General features: G+C 38.9%; 1 protein-coding gene and 1 pseudogene across 13 annotated transcripts in view; both read left to right on the forward strand.

Moving 5' to 3' along the window:
• The window catches only part of MLIP (muscular LMNA interacting protein), a 250825-nt gene extending 244983 nt beyond the window's left edge, over positions 1-5842 (forward strand). For 11 of the 13 annotated variants that reach the window (XM_045867032.3, XM_045867027.1, XM_045867033.1 and 8 more), the window contains one exon: positions 5513-5836. Coding sequence is in view for 3 of the 13 variants with exons in the window: in XM_045867035.2 (XP_045722991.1) it covers positions 5513-5518 (6 nt within the window). In the remaining 10 variants the exon portion in view is untranslated. Of the gene's footprint in view, positions 1-5512 lie in introns of all 13 variants that reach the window. The other 2 variants (XM_045867028.2, XM_054505412.1) reach the window with 1 other exon arrangement.
• Positions 5843-8457: 2615 nt separating this feature from the next.
• On the forward strand, positions 8458-17020 carry LOC123836415 (tigger transposable element-derived protein 1-like; annotated as a pseudogene).
• The last annotated feature ends 538 nt before the right edge of the window (positions 17021-17558 follow it).

Below are 17558 nucleotides of genomic sequence, written 5' to 3' on the forward strand. Positions count from 1 at the left end.
GGAAAGCAAATAAGTTATTCAATCTCGGAAACAAAAATTCAAAAGTAAAAGCAGGAGAATCCTAAAGAAGTTTGTTTCAGGGAATGCTTTGAATTAATAAAAAATTGAGTCACATATTTCTGTCTAGCATGATAAAGATGTAACATGTGCTTTAACCTGATGGGTTGATTTTGAGAGCTCTGTTCTATGTTGAGATTCACTGCAATTTTCTTAGTAAAACCTAACATTTCTTTCTGTCTTCTTTGATATTCCATGCAAGTTTGGAAAATCCTTAGACTGGGCTGGGCATAGCATTTGGTGCAAGCTGAGTGTGGGGGGTTGAGTGGGGGGTATTACATTCCAAAGGATATTTTATTTAGCATTTTATATGGCACTTCAAAAAACACTTGGCCAGCGATGAACCCTCATACAAGCAGATGACATCCCTAAATTTTGATTTGACCTGATCAATTTTCAAAGAAGGTCACTTTCATACATGTCAATTGTTCACACCAAGGCAGTAATTTCCAAAGTGGGTGTATATATAACACCATCTAATTTATAGCAAACTCCCTGCCTGAGGTAAATGATTTCTGAGTAGAGTTACTTAGAAGAAATTAAATTCTCGTAGCAATAATTATTTCTGATTGTATTCATCATATCTTGTGAATTCAGCAACTCTGATCCACAATCATTCTATAGCCCACTTCTCTCTCCGCAGGCTTAATTGTGAAAGTCATACTGGGGAATGAGATAGAATCAGACCTGCTGCTCTTCACATCGCCTGCTACATGCAGCCCTGGGCCTATTTTATTTTTAACTTGAGGGTCAATTGATTTCCAAAAACATGATTAGATGCAGTTGATTCTGACCTTTTGGATCCACTTGCTATTAACACAACTCGAGAGCTAATCATTCACCAACTGCCCATAAACACATACTAGGCAAATTCTCCTTTTTCTCATTCCTTCTCTTTGCAGATTTTTGATAAAAATTTAAGAGTTGGCAAGATAACAATAGTGCTAGCAAGGTGACTACGACTGATTTGCTGCTGTGGTGCATATAAGCATTTCGTGTTCATTTTATTTTGAATTCCAGAACCTCCGTTGATGTTTAAAGTTCTAATCTTAGGGGATACATGTCTCGTTCCTTTATCTCTATTCTCCAGATGAGAACATAGGACAGAGAAAATAAGTGTCTTGTGAATGGAAGCCACTCTCATTTTCTGGTTTGATTCAAGGGTAAAAATGAAATTATCAAGAGAAATGGGCCCACTCTGTTCCCTTGAGGCAATTTCCCATAAATGTTATTTCTCAAAATCAGGCTTTGAAAAATCTTGGATTGCCGAGTTCAAGGTTGTAATCTCAGGCAAGAACTCAGAATCTGGATATTATTAACTGCTGATTAAAAGAAAGTTCATATGCTTTGATAGACAACTGGCTAGAGAGCCAGAGTAAATTTATCTAATAAACGCAAATAATATGAACACCTGAATGGATAGCCACCCTGCTTAGGCATCCAGGTAGACAAGGCAATGAGAAAGAGAAGGACATTCCTAGCGCAGATTTGGCACCCCATCAAAATGACTTTCCTGGGTTGTAAGCCCCCTGCCTGTTTTGGGGAAATATAACTTTAAAAAATTCTGCCAACCCAGAAATCATCTTCTTAGAGATAGTAGAGAAAGGAAACACTTTTGTTATTAAACAAGCATTAAACCAGAATGTGATAATCATCACAATCACAGAGATTGCAAAGATAGGAAGAAATCTCACCCTTCATGTAGCCAAGCAGATACAATCCATTATATACATGGTTCTCAAAATAAACAATAATTCAATTCATCCTCAAGTAAGAAGATTTCACAGTAGTATTTATTATATATAGTTCACTCTAAATTGCCTGGCAATTAGGGAAACTGTTAGTTTATTGGCTTTACACAAAGCAAAATTACACTTTTCCTATCTTGATGACAAGAGTCAGTTTTACAACTTGGAGCAGGTATCAGATAAAGTTAGGCCCTCAGAAACTAGGAAATAAGGGTGCACACTTGGACATTTACTTACAAAGGAATGGTTCTCAAAGTCCTTGAGAAAGACATTCCTAGGTCTTAAAGCTGACAAAATGGCCGTTGAATTTTCAGAAGAATGTATATATATATATATTTCCAAGGGAGGAGAACGTATTTACAATGACAAGTTTTTTAAAGTAAATGCTCTACGAAGGAGGGAGGGAAATTGCCTCCCATATTTTCTTTTTTAAAAAGATTTATTTATTTATTTTAGTGGGGAGAGGAGCAGAGGGAGAGAATCTTCTAGTAGAATCCCCGCTGAGCAAGGAGCCAATGCAGGGCTCAATCTCGCAACCCATGAGATCACGACCTGAGCCGAAACCAAGAGTTGGACTGACTGAGCCACCCAGATGCCCAACTTCCCTTATTTTCAAAAAGGAGAATGAAGCCTCTTCTTTTTAATTTCTCTTCGTTCTTTCAACTGGTCGACAAGGGGCAGAACTGCAATCTGAAAGTCTTACTCTGAAGTAGTCAGTAGAAAGGCACAAGTGTCATTTATTTTTCTTTTCTAGTGACACATTCAATCTAATATAGGAGAGGTAGGGATTTGATGAGTTCGGGGTCTCTCCTTCGAATTCATCTCATTTGATTATTGTTGGGTTTTGCATTGGTATGAGAGTCATGGTAAAGCTGAGCAGAAGTCATGGAACTAGATGGACTTACATTACTCCGTGTGCTAATTTTTCAAGATAAGCAAAATAAGATCAGGCCTAATAAGTATTTGGAGCTCAAGTCATCCAGATATTAAATGTTTTGACCCCAGATTCAATGTGATGCTCTTTAGCGTCCATTATACCTATATTCTCTATAGAGAATACTACTTTTCTCTGTAGAGAATATTACTAAAAGGCTACCTTTACAGGCCCTTAATTACTGCACATTTTATAGCTTCTGGCTTCTGGAAAATGAATTCTGATACTAGATCTTGTGTTTTCACACCAAAGTTAGTAGTTATGTAAATGTCCAAAATACATTTAAAATCTTTCAGAAAGCAGTGAGTATATAGCAATAAGATTATATACATTTCCTGGAAATAACTTTTTTTCTGGATACATGAAGTCTGGTTTCATACTTATAAGGGCACATATGTAGATCATTTTGCTTTCATTTGGCAGAGAAAAGTATACATGAGTGGTTTTGAATAAAAAGGGAATAAAAATTTTACACAGCACATTCTTTTAAGAAATGCTTTCGGTAACATTGGCTTAAAGTTTTACAACCCTACATTACTTATTACCTAAAGTTCACTCAAAATAAAAAAAATTGGAATTTGAGTCCCTTCAAAATTATGCTTTTTAAAAATGTCTTAAATTCTTTCTTATTTATATTTTCTTATATCCAAAATAAGCGTGTTGTTCAACTGGCAGCGTGAGAAAATCCCAAGGCTTAGCTACCAGGGGGCTAGTCTGAAACATAAGGATTTATTTATTTATTTTATTAATGAACTTCATCTTTCTGAAATGTCAGACCTTTGTTTTTCCCAAGTTATTTAACACTTTATGTACTGAGATTGGCAAAGGAAACTAAAAACTTCACAAAATGTTGAAAACTCTGACTCTGTCATAGCATGATGAATCATTTCAAAACCAGCTGCTGAACTGTGATGCCAGACATTACTTTGATCTGCCAGTGGGTTCAGGAAGAACTGGGAAATAGTGCTGAGTTTGCCAGCATGGCAACGGAGGATGAACTACCTCTTCCTCTTCAATCTGACTTAACTACTTACATAATTATAAATCTTATATGAAAAGAATTCAGAGGATTTGAATTGAATAATGTTACGATCCTGTCTGCACTTATATCCTTACACGACTTCTGTTTTAAATACTTCCAGTGACACAGTTGATCATTTACAAGCCAGACACACTATGGGTTTTCGTATACGGCTAAGACAGACTAATGACTACCCCACCAACAAAAACAAATAGAAAACACTGGATAGGCTAGGGTTTCATTTCAAATGCTGTGGCCTTGGGCATGATATTTAATCTTTTTGAGCCTCAATTTCATTCTCTGTAAAACGAGATCAAGGGATAATGGTGAAGATCTGCATTTATGCGTGCAAAGTGCTTAGCATATAAAATACATAACACTTCATAAGCATTAGCTAAAGGATGATGATTCCTTTAAATCTCCTGTAGTATTCACCACCAAATGTTGGTACTTTCAGGAAAATCAAATAGATGGTAGTTTTTATTTGCTAGAAAGAAAAGGAGGCGATGCGATTTAGTCATTTCCTCCTTCTATTTTAAAGCTTCGGAGAATCCCAGATGATGAAAGCTGCAACTTAACTTATTTCATGACTGCTGATTTTCTGGGGCCAAAACAAATCAGTGCAGTGGTGGAGCTACCCCCTTGTTTTAGTAGCTTTTTTTCTTACCTCCTCCTTCTCATCTAACAGATTTAGTTTCTCCTAAATGATACAGAATGTATCCACGTTTCACAAACGATTCTGCTTGGCCACCTGGCCATGCCATACTCAGGTTTCCTGTCTGCTTTAATTAGCTGTTGTTTCTTTTAGAGTCAGGTCTCCCAGACCACGGCTTCATCACCCTGTGATCCAGCCCAGGGCAAAGCAGGGAGACTTGTTTACAGAACAGCAATGGGCCTCTTCTCTTCTCCACCTGCCATTTTGGAATGCTCCATTGGCACCTGGAAATACAAAGTTATGGTCATTTCCTTCCATTAATGCCATTCCATCACATTGTTCGATCAGAGTAAATTTCTCTTCTGCCCTCATCCCTTGATACTTTCAAACTTCCTTTTTGAATTGTATAATCTACTAAGACCCATCCCCCTCAGTTAAGTTTATGTCTTCTGTTCTGGAGAGTCTAACCCTGTCAAATAGGACCATGTGGAGATTGATGGATAAAAAAATTATGAAAATCACTCCTGTGCCACACAGTAGCATTATAAAGCCAATTGAATCAGTACCTCAAACAACAACAGAAACAACAATAGGAGGCCCATTTGCTGTCTCTGTCTCGGTGTTTTGTAATAGTCCATTTTGCAAAAGCTGGGACTTGTTCCAGTCCCACTTCACTTTCCCTCCTTGTTTGAGAGATTACATTCTAGGGAATGGCGGAGTCTCCAGCTAAAGGAAAGGGGCGGGGCAGCAGCCGAGTGATTGATGTGTGAGGGCTTGTGGGTGGGAGGCGGCAATGCTGTCCCCTAAGGCTGCACCAGCCCCTCAAAGCCATCCTAACCCCTTGCCCGAGGCCAGAGCTGCTCTGCTGAGCTCTCAAGAGATCAGAGCCTGATGTGAAGGTACAGCTGCATGTCTTTATTATGCCACTAATTGGGTAACAAGAAAACAGCTCCTGTGGGGGAAAATAAACAAAAATTTCCTACTAGAAGTAATTTTTTATATGAGACTCTTTGCCCAAATGTTAATGTATACATTTTCAGGTGTAGATCTGAAGTTTTACTTATCTCATCAACCTACTATTTTCTCTTGTTTTGTAGCAATGAAAGTTGGAGCAGAAGCTGAAAACACAGGCGGCGCTGAAGTTTTCTGGAATGCTGGTGCTAATCGTTTGCTAGATTTGATGTTTAATTTTTTCTTTTTTTTCAGTATGAGTGTTCCCTTTATGAACTGCAGTGCAGAAGTGGAACTAAAAAAGAGAAGTGTCCTGCAGGCATCTAACATCGCAGTACCCTACTAACACCCAGCGTAGAAAAGATTTATCTACAGCTTCTCGCACCACTGTTAGAGCCTCTAATGCCTTCTATTAAGCTGACAGCAATACTAACATGCCCCTATATTTAGCAGCCAAATAAAGAAGAATCATGGGTAAATAGAATGGTTGTGACTATTTTTCAACACCAGTTTTATTTAATGCATACATTACTTACTGAATCAGGTTTTATTTCCCATTTGCTTTATTTTTTTATGTGTAAAGAAAATGAACAACTTTTAAAAAAGGAACCCCTGCCTGCTTTCAGGGGATGCTAATATTCAAGGGTTCTTTGGGGTGATCTTGAACATGAGAAAGTTGGTAATTCACATAACTCACACAGGTTTCCTGTTCTGTTTGGGTTCCACACTACCAGGACAGACTACGTCCTGGGGGCAGCCTGGTGATGTTGAGCATCGTGTTGTTGGGATGTTCTTCACATTGTGGTTCCTCTGTTTGTTTCTCTGTCACGTGATTCTTGTGAAGGCTACTTCAGAGTCAGTTCATACTTATTATGGTGGGAGCAGTAAAGACCCCAGAGCAAGCGCATACTGTGATGACCATCCTGGGAGCCCACCCTCGAGCATACCCGAAGCTCATCGTATTGGCCATGTCCTGTTTCTTTCATCTCGAGTAGTCTGTCCTAGGCTTGTCTATGTGGCTTCCCTTTTACAGCCTTCTGTCCAGCTGGGAAGCCTAGAGCTATACACACTGATCAGGAAACCGTGGCAATTCTAGACATGAGCTCCTGGGAGCAGGTGAGCCTTGGTGATGGCTCCTTTACTTATTTCTTGCACATAATCCTTGTTCCCTTGGAGCCAGCTCTGCTTGAGCCTCAGCTCTCTCAGACCACGGCTGCATTACCCCATAATCCTGCTCAAGGCAAAGCAGGGAAAGTTGTCTACAGAAGAGCTACCGGTCTTTCTCATTCTCCATCTGCCATTTTTGGAATGATCTATTGTCAGTCATCGATTGGCACCTGGAAAGATAAAGCTCTCATATCATCTTCATTAATGTATGAGGAGCAGCAGAGCTTCAGTCAAGCCCTCTGTTCATCTCTCTCTCTCCCAAACAAACACTACTTCTCTATCAACCTGCTAAATTGTGTGAGGCATCCCTTTATATTATTTGTAATAATCTCATATTCACTGTGTTCTTACCATCTGCCAGGCCTCACACCAAGTGCTTCATATGAATTTAACCTAACCTTCACAATGAGACTGCAAGGGAGGTAATATTATTACTTATATTTGATGTTTGTGAGAAGAGATTCCAAAAGATTAAATCGATCTCGTAAGTGGTAGAGGCAGAATTCAAATCCAGTACTCTGACTCAAAGACCAGCCATTTATTGAACCATTCATTCATTAATTCATTTTTTCACACCTTCAGTGTGAAAAGTTGAGTTTATCACACTTCCCAGTTCATGGCAGACTGCCATTCTGAGTTTGGACGAGTCCTTCTCCCTATGTATTTGTTGATTAGATGATTGATTATCTTTTATAACAATGTCTTTCCTTCCCATGATATGTAGGCACACATTCTTATGTGTTTAATGTGTAGTCTCTACTTACATGTTTTGAAGATGTGCATTGTTTTTGTCTGCATATATAAGAATCATAAATGATATTGTTTATAATCTTTTTTTTTCACCCATCACTATGGTTTTTAAGTTTTTTTAAGATTTATTTATTTGAGGGTGCCTGGGTGGCTCAGTTGGTTAAACGACTGCCTTCAGCTCAGGTCATGATCCCAGGGTCCCGGGATCGAGTCCCGCATCGGGCTCCCTGCTCTGCGGGGAGCCTGCTTCTCCCTCTCCCACTCCCCCTGCTTGTGTTCCCTCTCTCGCTGTGTCTCTCTCTGTCAAATAAATAAATAAAATCTTAAAAAAAAAAAAAAAAAAAAGATTTATTTATTTGAGAGAGGGGGAGGGGCAGTGGGAGAGAACCTCAAGCAGACACCCCGCTGAGCATGGAGCTGGACTTGGGGCTCGATCCCACAACCCTGAGATCATGACCCGAACCAAAATCAAGAGTCAGAAGCTTAACCTACTGAGCCCCCAGGTTTTAAGTTCTATTTACAATGCTCTGTAAATGTCAGATGGATTGTTTCCTCACAGCTGCATGGTATGCTTTCATCACATATCGTACCCACCTGTCCACTGGTGGTCTTTCAGGTTGTTTTCCTCTATCAGGTATGGTTGTGATGCACAGCCTTACATATGCTCCCTTGTGGATCTTTGTGAGAATTTCTCTGAGATATGTACCCAGGATTTGAGTGGTTTAATCATAAGTACTTATGTACTTAATTTGACTAAATCCTCTCAGAATGCTGCTCTTTAGAGTGGACATACCCATTATTATTCCCACCAGCAATGCATTAGGACTCATATCCCTGGGCTCTTCTCCACCTTTGAAGGTCTGAGCTTTGAAACAAGCTTCATTTCATTGATGGAAAACTTGAACCACAAGAATAATTTGACGGAGGTCACCAAAGTAGTGAATGATAAACCACGAACAGGGTCTTTTGATTTTCCTACTGTGTTATTTCTACCAAAACAAACTGCATCTGAACATCATGGTATAACCTATTTATTCAGTTTCTCAGCAAAAATCAGTCTTAAGAGCAAGAGTACAGGAAGGGCAAATGTTGGTTATGGAGAGAACATGGAGAATTGGGTGCTTCTAGTTTGGTTGGTACCAGCATTCAGTGCCCTGAGTCGCTTAGGAGCACAATGGCTGTCTGTGAGGAGGAAGAGGGTGAGAACAGTGATATGGAATGGACAGATGTTGAGGTTGTCTATTTGGGTTCCCTGGGAAGCAGCTTCTGAGAAAGATTTAGTGTAAATAGTTTCTCTGGAAAATGATCACAGGGAACACTGGTGAGGGAGTGAGGAAGTTAGCTAGGGAAGAGAAGGAACCAGAATCCATTATAAAGCCAGTTACTGCAATGGGTAACTGGAGCTCATTCACATGGGGAGTTCAAAGATACAAGGTTGAACATGTCTCACAGTTAATTCAATTCAGAGGAAAGAAAACAGGTAATTATTCTAAAGCTTGACTATCAACCTTTACAGAGCTATGACATCTTTCTCTGTAAAGCCTTTTTTTTAATTTTCATTGTGCAAACCGAATAGGACTTATTTTCTTGTGATATTTCAATTTGGAAAAAATGGAAAGTCTATTGAATATCGTTCTCTATGGTCTCTGAAGTAAAGTGCAAGAAGGAAGATTAGTTGAAAGCTTAAGTAATAAAGGAATATTTTCAGAATTTTATTTATTGGACAAAGAGGAAATTCTGCAGTTAGGATTGGGACCAAAAATCCTTCTGGACTGCCATAGATTTCCACATTTGAAAGAACCTTTATCTCCTAGAAATTAAATGAACTGTGTGAGAAGATAACTTCATTTGCAAGAAGAAGAGATTGTTTTGCTTAGAGCAAGTCTAGAGTCCTTGGAATAATTGAATAGTAATTAGGAAATATTACTGAATTTGTTTAAAACATATATTACATGTTGGGGACTTTATATTTCTGTGGTATGTTGTAAAATTCAACATTATTTTCCCCTCACGTTTTAGAATGTTCTTCTCAATTTATTTGACCAGAAATCAGTTTTTCTTCTTTAATTTATACTTTAACGAATACACCTTAATTTCTTACAAACATTTTTTCTAATGGATTTATTTGGAATTGTTCAGCCTCACTTAAGCACCGGAGTCCAGATTTTTCTAAGCGGAAGAAAATTTAAATATGTATGTTTTCCTCCAAGTTTCTAGTCCTACCACTAAGCACAGATTTTACTTGCAGAAAAAGAGCTGAACCTCTAAACAGAAATGTATTGAACTGCTCTAGTAATTTTTGTTGAAGGACCTACCCTAACCTGCGATAAACATGAGTTAGTTGGAAATTATAGTTCCCTTTGATTTTCTTTTCCTCGAGAAGAAGGAAAAAAAATAATGTCATCATGTGGATAAAACAATGAAAAGGCATGTGAAATAAGTTACTTGAAAGCAACATTTATCTCAGAGCAGCCGATATTTATAGTATTAGAGTGCATTTTAAATTGATAATATTTAATTATTTTTAATGTCTTAAGCTTGTTTAGAGAAGATTTCGTCTTTGACAAACACAAACACACACACACAAATAATTATTCCTAACATTATATTTATTGCAAAAGTGGACATTGAGGTGCCATACTCACGTAGGCGAGAAAATGGAGCAGTCTTAGGTAAGAACTTTCCAGATAAACTAGCTGTGACTTCTTGGGTACCCATCAGTCTACCTTTATGAGGCTCAGTTTTTTTTCATCTGCAAGATATGTGCCATACTAGATTTTTCTTCTCTTAGTTTCCTTCCAACTAAAATAATTATGTGAATTTATTACTCAGTTTTAAGAAATTCAACTCTGCATTCTAAAACTGAGGAACAGAGTAATTGTGGAAATATGGCATATTTCAGCTCTCTGGGTCTCTTACAGTTCTGGTGGTATCTTTCACAGTGACCAAGACCACTTGTATAAGAACGAGTGAGAGTGCTTTTTTAAAAGGTCATTTTCTGTTCCTTTTCCATACCTATTGAATTAGAATATATGAAGTGGGGCCCAGAAATCTGCTTTTTATTTTTTTTAATTTTTTTAATTTTTTTAAGATTTTTTATTTATTATTTATTTGAGAGAGAGAGAATGAGAGACAGAGAGCACGAGAGGGAAGAGGGCAGAGGGAGAAGCAGACCCCCCGCTGAGCAGGGAGCCCGATGCGGGACTCGATCCCGGGACTCCAGGATCATGACCCGAGCCGAAGGCAGTCGCTCAACCAACTGAGCCACCCAGGCGCCCCAGGAATCTGCTTTTAAAATAAAATCTATGTGCTATTACTATGCAGGAGAACTTTTGATAACTGTAGATTCTTAGATCAGTATAATAGTTAAGCAGGAAGAACAGGGATGTCCTTCATGGCTAAGATAAGCATGTGATGACATTGTTTTACTGACGGTGGGGCGGAAAGAGAGAACCTATATTAAGTGTTTTTATATCAGTCGAATAAGGGTGAATAATGTAATTAAACTGAATACAGTTAGGCTAAGTATACGCTAGAACTAGTAAATGATCTAGAACTGGCAATATACTACCGAACTTTGAAGAAGAGAAAAGGGCTCACCATTGTTTTGGTTGTAAATATTAATAATTTAGCCTAGATCTTAAGTTAAATATACAGAAGGGAAAATTGGAATGATTAAAGGAGCAGTTTGTGTTCTTTATTTTTCTTCCATATGCCAATTGAGACCAAGGAGTGAAAGAACTAGCATCTATTATGAGCTCCTGAAAGGCCCAAGATCAGAGACAGACTCCTTTATATATATTTCACCTCATTTTAATTTAATCATTCCCAAAGTCATACAAGGTGAACGTTTTTGCCGCAGTAATGCTGAGAAGTAAGCTGAGGCTGACAGAGATTAAACCTCAAGGCTAGATAGGATGTGGCAGGATTGGACTTGAATTTGGTCTCTTTTTTGTGCCAAATTTCTTTATATAAGTGCTTTTCCATTTTTCTCCTGCTACATGCCAGAGAACGCTCCCTTGGAAAACACATCCCCTTCTTTAAGGGCACATCGCCAGGACCTACTGAAGAGAAATCGTAACATGTGGGAACCTCTCCACCAGCTTGGGCTGCAAATAGTTTCAAGTCTTTTATTTTTAAGATTGAGAGCTCAAGTCTGCGCTTGCCCTATGTGTGGGAAATCTGAATGCCCATATCTTGACATTGTGCTCTGGTTCCCTTTGCCCAAAGACTCCTTCACACACGATGATCCCCCTTTGGGAACCTAGATTCCACTTTGCTCAGCCAATCTTGACGGGCGGCATATTGCTCAAGCAATTCTTCCCCAGTTAACAAAATCTGCCTGGAGGTGACTTGCTTCTTCTTCTTTTTTTTTTTTTTTTAAGATTTTATTTTTATTTATTTGACAGAGAGAGACACAGCGAGAGAGGGAACACAAGCAGGGGCAGTGGGAGAGGGAGAAGGAGGCTTCCCGCCGAGCAGGGAGCCCGATGCGGGGCTCGATCCCAGGACCCTGGGACCGTGACCCGAGCCGAAGGCAGACGCTTAACGACTGAGCCACCCAGGTGCCCCGAGGTGACTTGCTTCTTAAACTATGGAGAACTAATGTATTTTTTTTCTTTTCAAAGAAATTCTGCCTCACTTAGCACTCCATCATGATAGAAGAGGATTTCAAGATTATGTATATTTCAGTGGTTTGCCAGCTGTCTTTCAGTCCTTTTCCTTGGAGTGCTTTACCACTCTGATGTTGGAAACTGCTCCTATGCCACCCTGTTCCCTAAAGAGTCAAGGAAGCCTCATGTGATTCATTCACCATTTCAGAACACATTTGCTAGATCAATTTCACAATATTATATATCCAATGCCACCTCTAGTTAAGACTGGCTTGGACACAGACACTTGCAGGTAGAAATTCAATGCCCTCTCCAAGTTCCCTGTGAATTCTCAAGGACTTCTTTCCTAACCTCCTCTAGAACAAGTTCCCAGCTCCTATGGAATATTCATGCTCCACTCTTTATCTTGCTGCTGTACTCTCAGTGTGGGTTACCATCAGTTTACTTGATGATGTCCAAATAAAAGTCCCCTCCAACAAAGTATGCAAAGGTCATTTACTGGAGATTTGTGGGTAATGTTGAAGGATGGGGGAGACAAGGACATTTAGCATGGTATCAAATGGCAGACTATTTAATTTGGATGTTAGACTTCCCTGTTCTTAAAAGGGAATGAACTATCTATGTCAAATCAGTGTTTTCAGTTTCTACCTTGGAGCTTGGGGTTCTTCTCCTATTTTTTTTGACTCTTTAGCTCCATTCCATGCTCAGATTGCTTCTTCATTTTTATGCATCTATGTTAATATCTCTTTTTAGAACTTCTCCCTCCCCAGCCAAGTAGCTTATTGATTTTCCTAAATAAAAATGGTTTCTTTCCTCAGAGCCCTTCTAACCTAACTCTGGTTACATATTGAATAATAAGCTATGTTGAAGGTGACCTGTGCTTTCCACTGTATCTTAGAAGTAGGTAGTGATATTGGGAGAAACAGTGAAAAGTGCTGTTGATTGAAAATACACTTGACTTTCTGGAAAAATGCCCAGAAAACTTTTCAGTTTCTATTGACTGGCTACATGAGAGTTGTACTTACTTCAGAGGATTTAAATGGAACAGAATATGTGAGGCTAAGGTTTGCATATCAACCCTGAAACCCAAAGTCATTTTTGTTTCATAAGACACCTTCTTAGGCTTATTAAAAATATTACATGTCAGACCATTTCCTCGGTAAGTGCTTTATCTCTACAATTAATAGAAAATATAAATGGAAACCTGCAGCTGACTGAATGGTCCTTTCAGTTTGCGTTCCACTTCCATTTATGCTTAGAGCCAGAACTTTACTAAGAAAATTGCTTTGTTCACTTTATAAGCTTCTGCTTTGTTGAACTGCCCCGGGGAATGAGTTTCAGATATTTCCTACAAAGAGAACTTTTCTCCTCTTCAGGGCCAGCCAGACCCAAGCTCCATGAAGATTTTCCTGGCAAACACTTCCCAGCCACCTCTGAGGGCATGAGAGCTGCCAAGATGGGTTGTCAAACGAGTCCTTCATTTTTAATCCAGTCACATTCCCCAAGTCTCTAAGTGCTTCCAAACTTACTTCCCAGCTCTCTCTCTCTCTCTTTCTCACAGACACACACACATACTTTCTTTTCCTCACATACATATACACACACAAATAGACATATTCCTATACTTTATCACTAGCATCTGAATTATAAGCACACTTTTTTTTTTTCATTTTGATGACTAGAATAATCTAAGCTTCTTTTCAAATATTTAGGGCAGACCAATGAACACCAGTGTGATGGTATATGTAAGCCTTTGTACAGATCCAAGGTGTAAAGGTTTCAGACAACTCCTTCCTGCCAGAATGGTAAACCTCTGACATAGTCTCCCCCATCTCCCATCCTGTACTCACAGAAGAATCCTTTTCCAGATCATGGTCTTGAGCTGTGGAGTTTAGGTTTGGCTTTAGAGTCCTCCATTCAGAGTTCCAGGTAGCCATAATTAAATGGTAGCTTACATTCAAAATGAAATCTGTGATGGCCTCTGCCCTGAACTGTTGCAAGTCAGCCCTTTGACAATTCTTTCCTCTGTACTCTTCTTTTTCTTGAAGAACCATTCTCTCTGGCTGTCCAAACCAACTCAGGTCCCCAGTACTCCCCTTATCCCTGAGCAAGTGGGATCATGCCTTGGGCTCTGCACTGTAAGAAACTCTGAGCTTTGGAGTGCTTTCCTCAAAAATATCTGAACTCCTCTTTGGTTGCTAAAATGAGTCAGAGTTCACAGTACCACTCTCACCAGGCTTCCTAAGTTTGTAGAAGGAACTTCATCCCCTTCATCCCTATCCTCTCTTTCTCCCATTCACAGTATCTTGACATTCAATCTTATGTTTGGGTCAACCAAGTACTCTGGGTTGTCCCATGGTTCTATGGTCAGTCCCCAGTTCTAGGAAAGTGATCATCTGGTGAGAAGATCACTCTGGCTACATTAATGTGTTATTTCTTTCACAGAATCATGCAAGATTGGGCCTCCACATGGTGCTGACATGTTGTTTTTGCTGACTCCAATTGCTCATTTAGACAGAGGGTTCCCCAAACACAGTCTTCTTGCAATGTTAACACCATTTGTGTTCTACCACATCTTTCCTTCCTACTAATCCCCCCAACACACACACACACACACACACACACTTTTTTTTTTTAACTGCTGAAAAGAAATACTCTCCTCCCAGTATTTTGCTTCCAAAACTGAAAACTTACTTGTCCTGGTTCTTAGTGTTTTTGGAACCTACTGTCATTGGTTTCTTAAGAAGGGGCATAGAACTAATTCAGGTCAATGGTATTTAAGAGGAAGTCTACTTGGGGTCTTCTAGTAAGGATTTCTTAGCTCTTAAGAAGGGAAACAATTTACAACTTCCATCATTAGTTGAAAATATCCTAAGTTAAAATTTTATTTAACACATCTAATCTAGCAAACATCAAAGCTTAGCCTAGCCTATTTTAAATGTGCTTAGAACACTTACATTAGCCTACAATTGGGAAAAAAACATTTAACACAAAGTTTATTTTATAATAAAGTGTTGAACAGCTTGTAATTTATTAAATACTATACTAAAAGTGAAAAACAGAATGGTTGATGGCTATCAGCACACCTCATTTTATTGTGGTTCACAGATATTGTGTTTTTTTTTTTTTTAAATTATAGGCCTGTGGCCACCCTGCATCGAGCAAGTTTATTGTACCATTTTTCTAGCACAATTTGTGCACTTTGTGTGTCTGTGTAACATTTTGGTAAAACTTTTTCATTATTATTATATTTACTATGGTTATCTATGATCAATGATCTTTGATATTACTTTGTAATTGTTTTGGGGCACTGTGAACCATGCCCAGATAAGATGGTGAACTTAGTTGATAAATGTCGTGCGTGTTCTGACTGCTCCACTGTCCTCTAAGTGTTCAAGTGAAAGCAAGAGCTGCACCTCTCTCACTTTAAATCAAAGGTAGAAATAATTAAGCCTAGTAAGGAAAGCATGTCAAAAACCAAGGTAGGTTGAAAGTTAGGTCTCTTACACCAAATAGCCAGGTTGTGAATGAAGGCAAAGGAAATTAAAAGTGCTATTTCAGTGAATACACTTATGATAAGAAAGCAAGGCAGCCTTATTGCTGATATAGAGAAAGATTTTGTGGCCTGGATGGAAAATCAAACCAGTCACAACATTCCCTTAAGCCAAAGCCTAATCCAGAGCAAGACCCTAACTCTCTTCAATTCTCTGAAGGCCAAGAGAGGTGAGGAAGCTGCCAAAGAAAAGTTTGAAGCCAGCAGGGGTGGGTTCATGAGGCTTAAGGAAAGAAGCCAATTCCACAACATCAAAGTGCAAGGTGAAGCAGAAGCAAGTGCTGATGTAGACCATGCAGCAAATTGTTCAGAAGAGCTAGCTAATTAATGAAGGTGTTACACAAAACAGAAGATTTTCACTGTGGATGAAACAGCCTTATATTGGAAGAAGGTGTCATCTAGGACTTTCATAGCTAGAGAGGAAAAGTCAATGCCTGGCTTCAAAGCTACCAAGGATAGGCTGACTCTCTTGTTGGAGGCTAACGCAGTTGGTGACTTTAGGTTGAGGCCAGTGTTCATGCACTGTTCATAAAAATCCTAGGGCCCTTAAGAATTATGCTAGATCTACTCTGCCTGTGCTCTATAAATGGAACAACAAAGCCTGGATGACAGCACATCTGTTTATGACATGGTTGACTGCATATTGTAGGTATACTATTGAAACCTACTACTCAGGAAGAAAGATTCCTTTCAAAATATTACTGCTCATTGACAATGCACCTAGTCATCCAAGAGCTCTGATGAAGATGTACAATGAGACTAACATTATTTTCATGTCTGCTAACACAACATTCTGCAGCCCATGGATCAAGGAGTAATTTCAACTTTTAAGTCTTATTATTTAAGAAATACATCTTGTAAGAATGTAGCTGCCCTAGACAGTGATTTCTCTTAGGGCTCTGGGCAAACTAAATTGAAAACCTTCTGTAAAGGATTCACCATTCTCGATACCATTAAGAACATTTGTGATTCATGGGCAGAGGTCAAAATATCAACACTAATGGGCACTTGGAAGAAGTAGATTCCAACCCTCATGGAGGACTTTGAGGGGTTCAAGACTTCCATGGAAGATGTAGTTGCTGATGGAGTGTAAAATAGCAAGAGAACTGGGATTAGAAGTAGAGACTGAAGATGTGCCTGAGTTGCTGCAAGCTCATGATAAAACTTGAATGGCTAAGGAGTTGCTTTCTATGGATGAGCAAAGAAAGTGGTTGCTTGAGATGGAAAGTACTCCTGGTGAAAATGCTATGAAGATTGTTGAAATGACAACTAAGAATTTAGAATATTAAATAAACTTAGTTGATAAAGCAGCAGCATGTTTTGACAGGATGGGACTCTGATTTTAAAAGAATTCTACTGTGGGTACAATGCTATCAAATAACATCACATGCTACAAAGAAATTGTCTGTGAAAGGTAGAGTGACTTGATGAGGCAAACTTTACTGTTGTCTTATTTTAAAAAATTGCCACAGCCACCCCCACCTTCAGCAACCACCACCCTGGTAAGTCAGCAGCCATCAACATGGAGGCAAGATCCTCCACCAGCAAAAACATTATGACTCGCTGAAAGCTCAGATGATGGTTAGCATTTTTTTAGCAATAAAGTATTTTTAAATGAAGGTATGTACATTGCTTTTTCAGACATAATGCTATTGCACACTTAAAAGACTACAGTATACTGCAAATATAACTTTTATTGCACTGGGAAGTAAAAAAATTCATTTGACTCACTTTATTGTGATATTCACTTTATTATGGTGGTCTGGGACTGAATCTGCAATATCTCTGAGGTGTGCCTATATATCTAGACTTGTTCAGTGTGGAACAGGAGGGTTGGATTAGTGCCAGAGTGAGGGAGTTCATGGAATCATGTTTTATTGTATTATTTAAAAGTTTCAGAAGAGAGGGGGTAACAAGTTCCTACCAAGGGAAGGAGTTGAGAGAGTAGATCAGCATATGGCAACAACCTGTGTTGAGGAAGAGGTTGACCTTGGTAAACTGGAAGCTTCCATCCAATTGTTTTTCCCAGTATAAGAACATTAGACTATTTTCAGAACTGAACAAAAGTTGAACATGACTATTTCAGAAAATCTGAGTACATCTAGAGGC

Source organism: Mirounga angustirostris, unplaced genomic scaffold, assembly GCF_029215605.1.
Source record: "Mirounga angustirostris isolate CCGP_5_RB_7025 unplaced genomic scaffold, mMirAng1.0.hap1 SCAF_8, whole genome shotgun sequence".
Lineage (NCBI taxonomy): Eukaryota > Metazoa > Chordata > Mammalia > Carnivora > Phocidae > Mirounga > Mirounga angustirostris.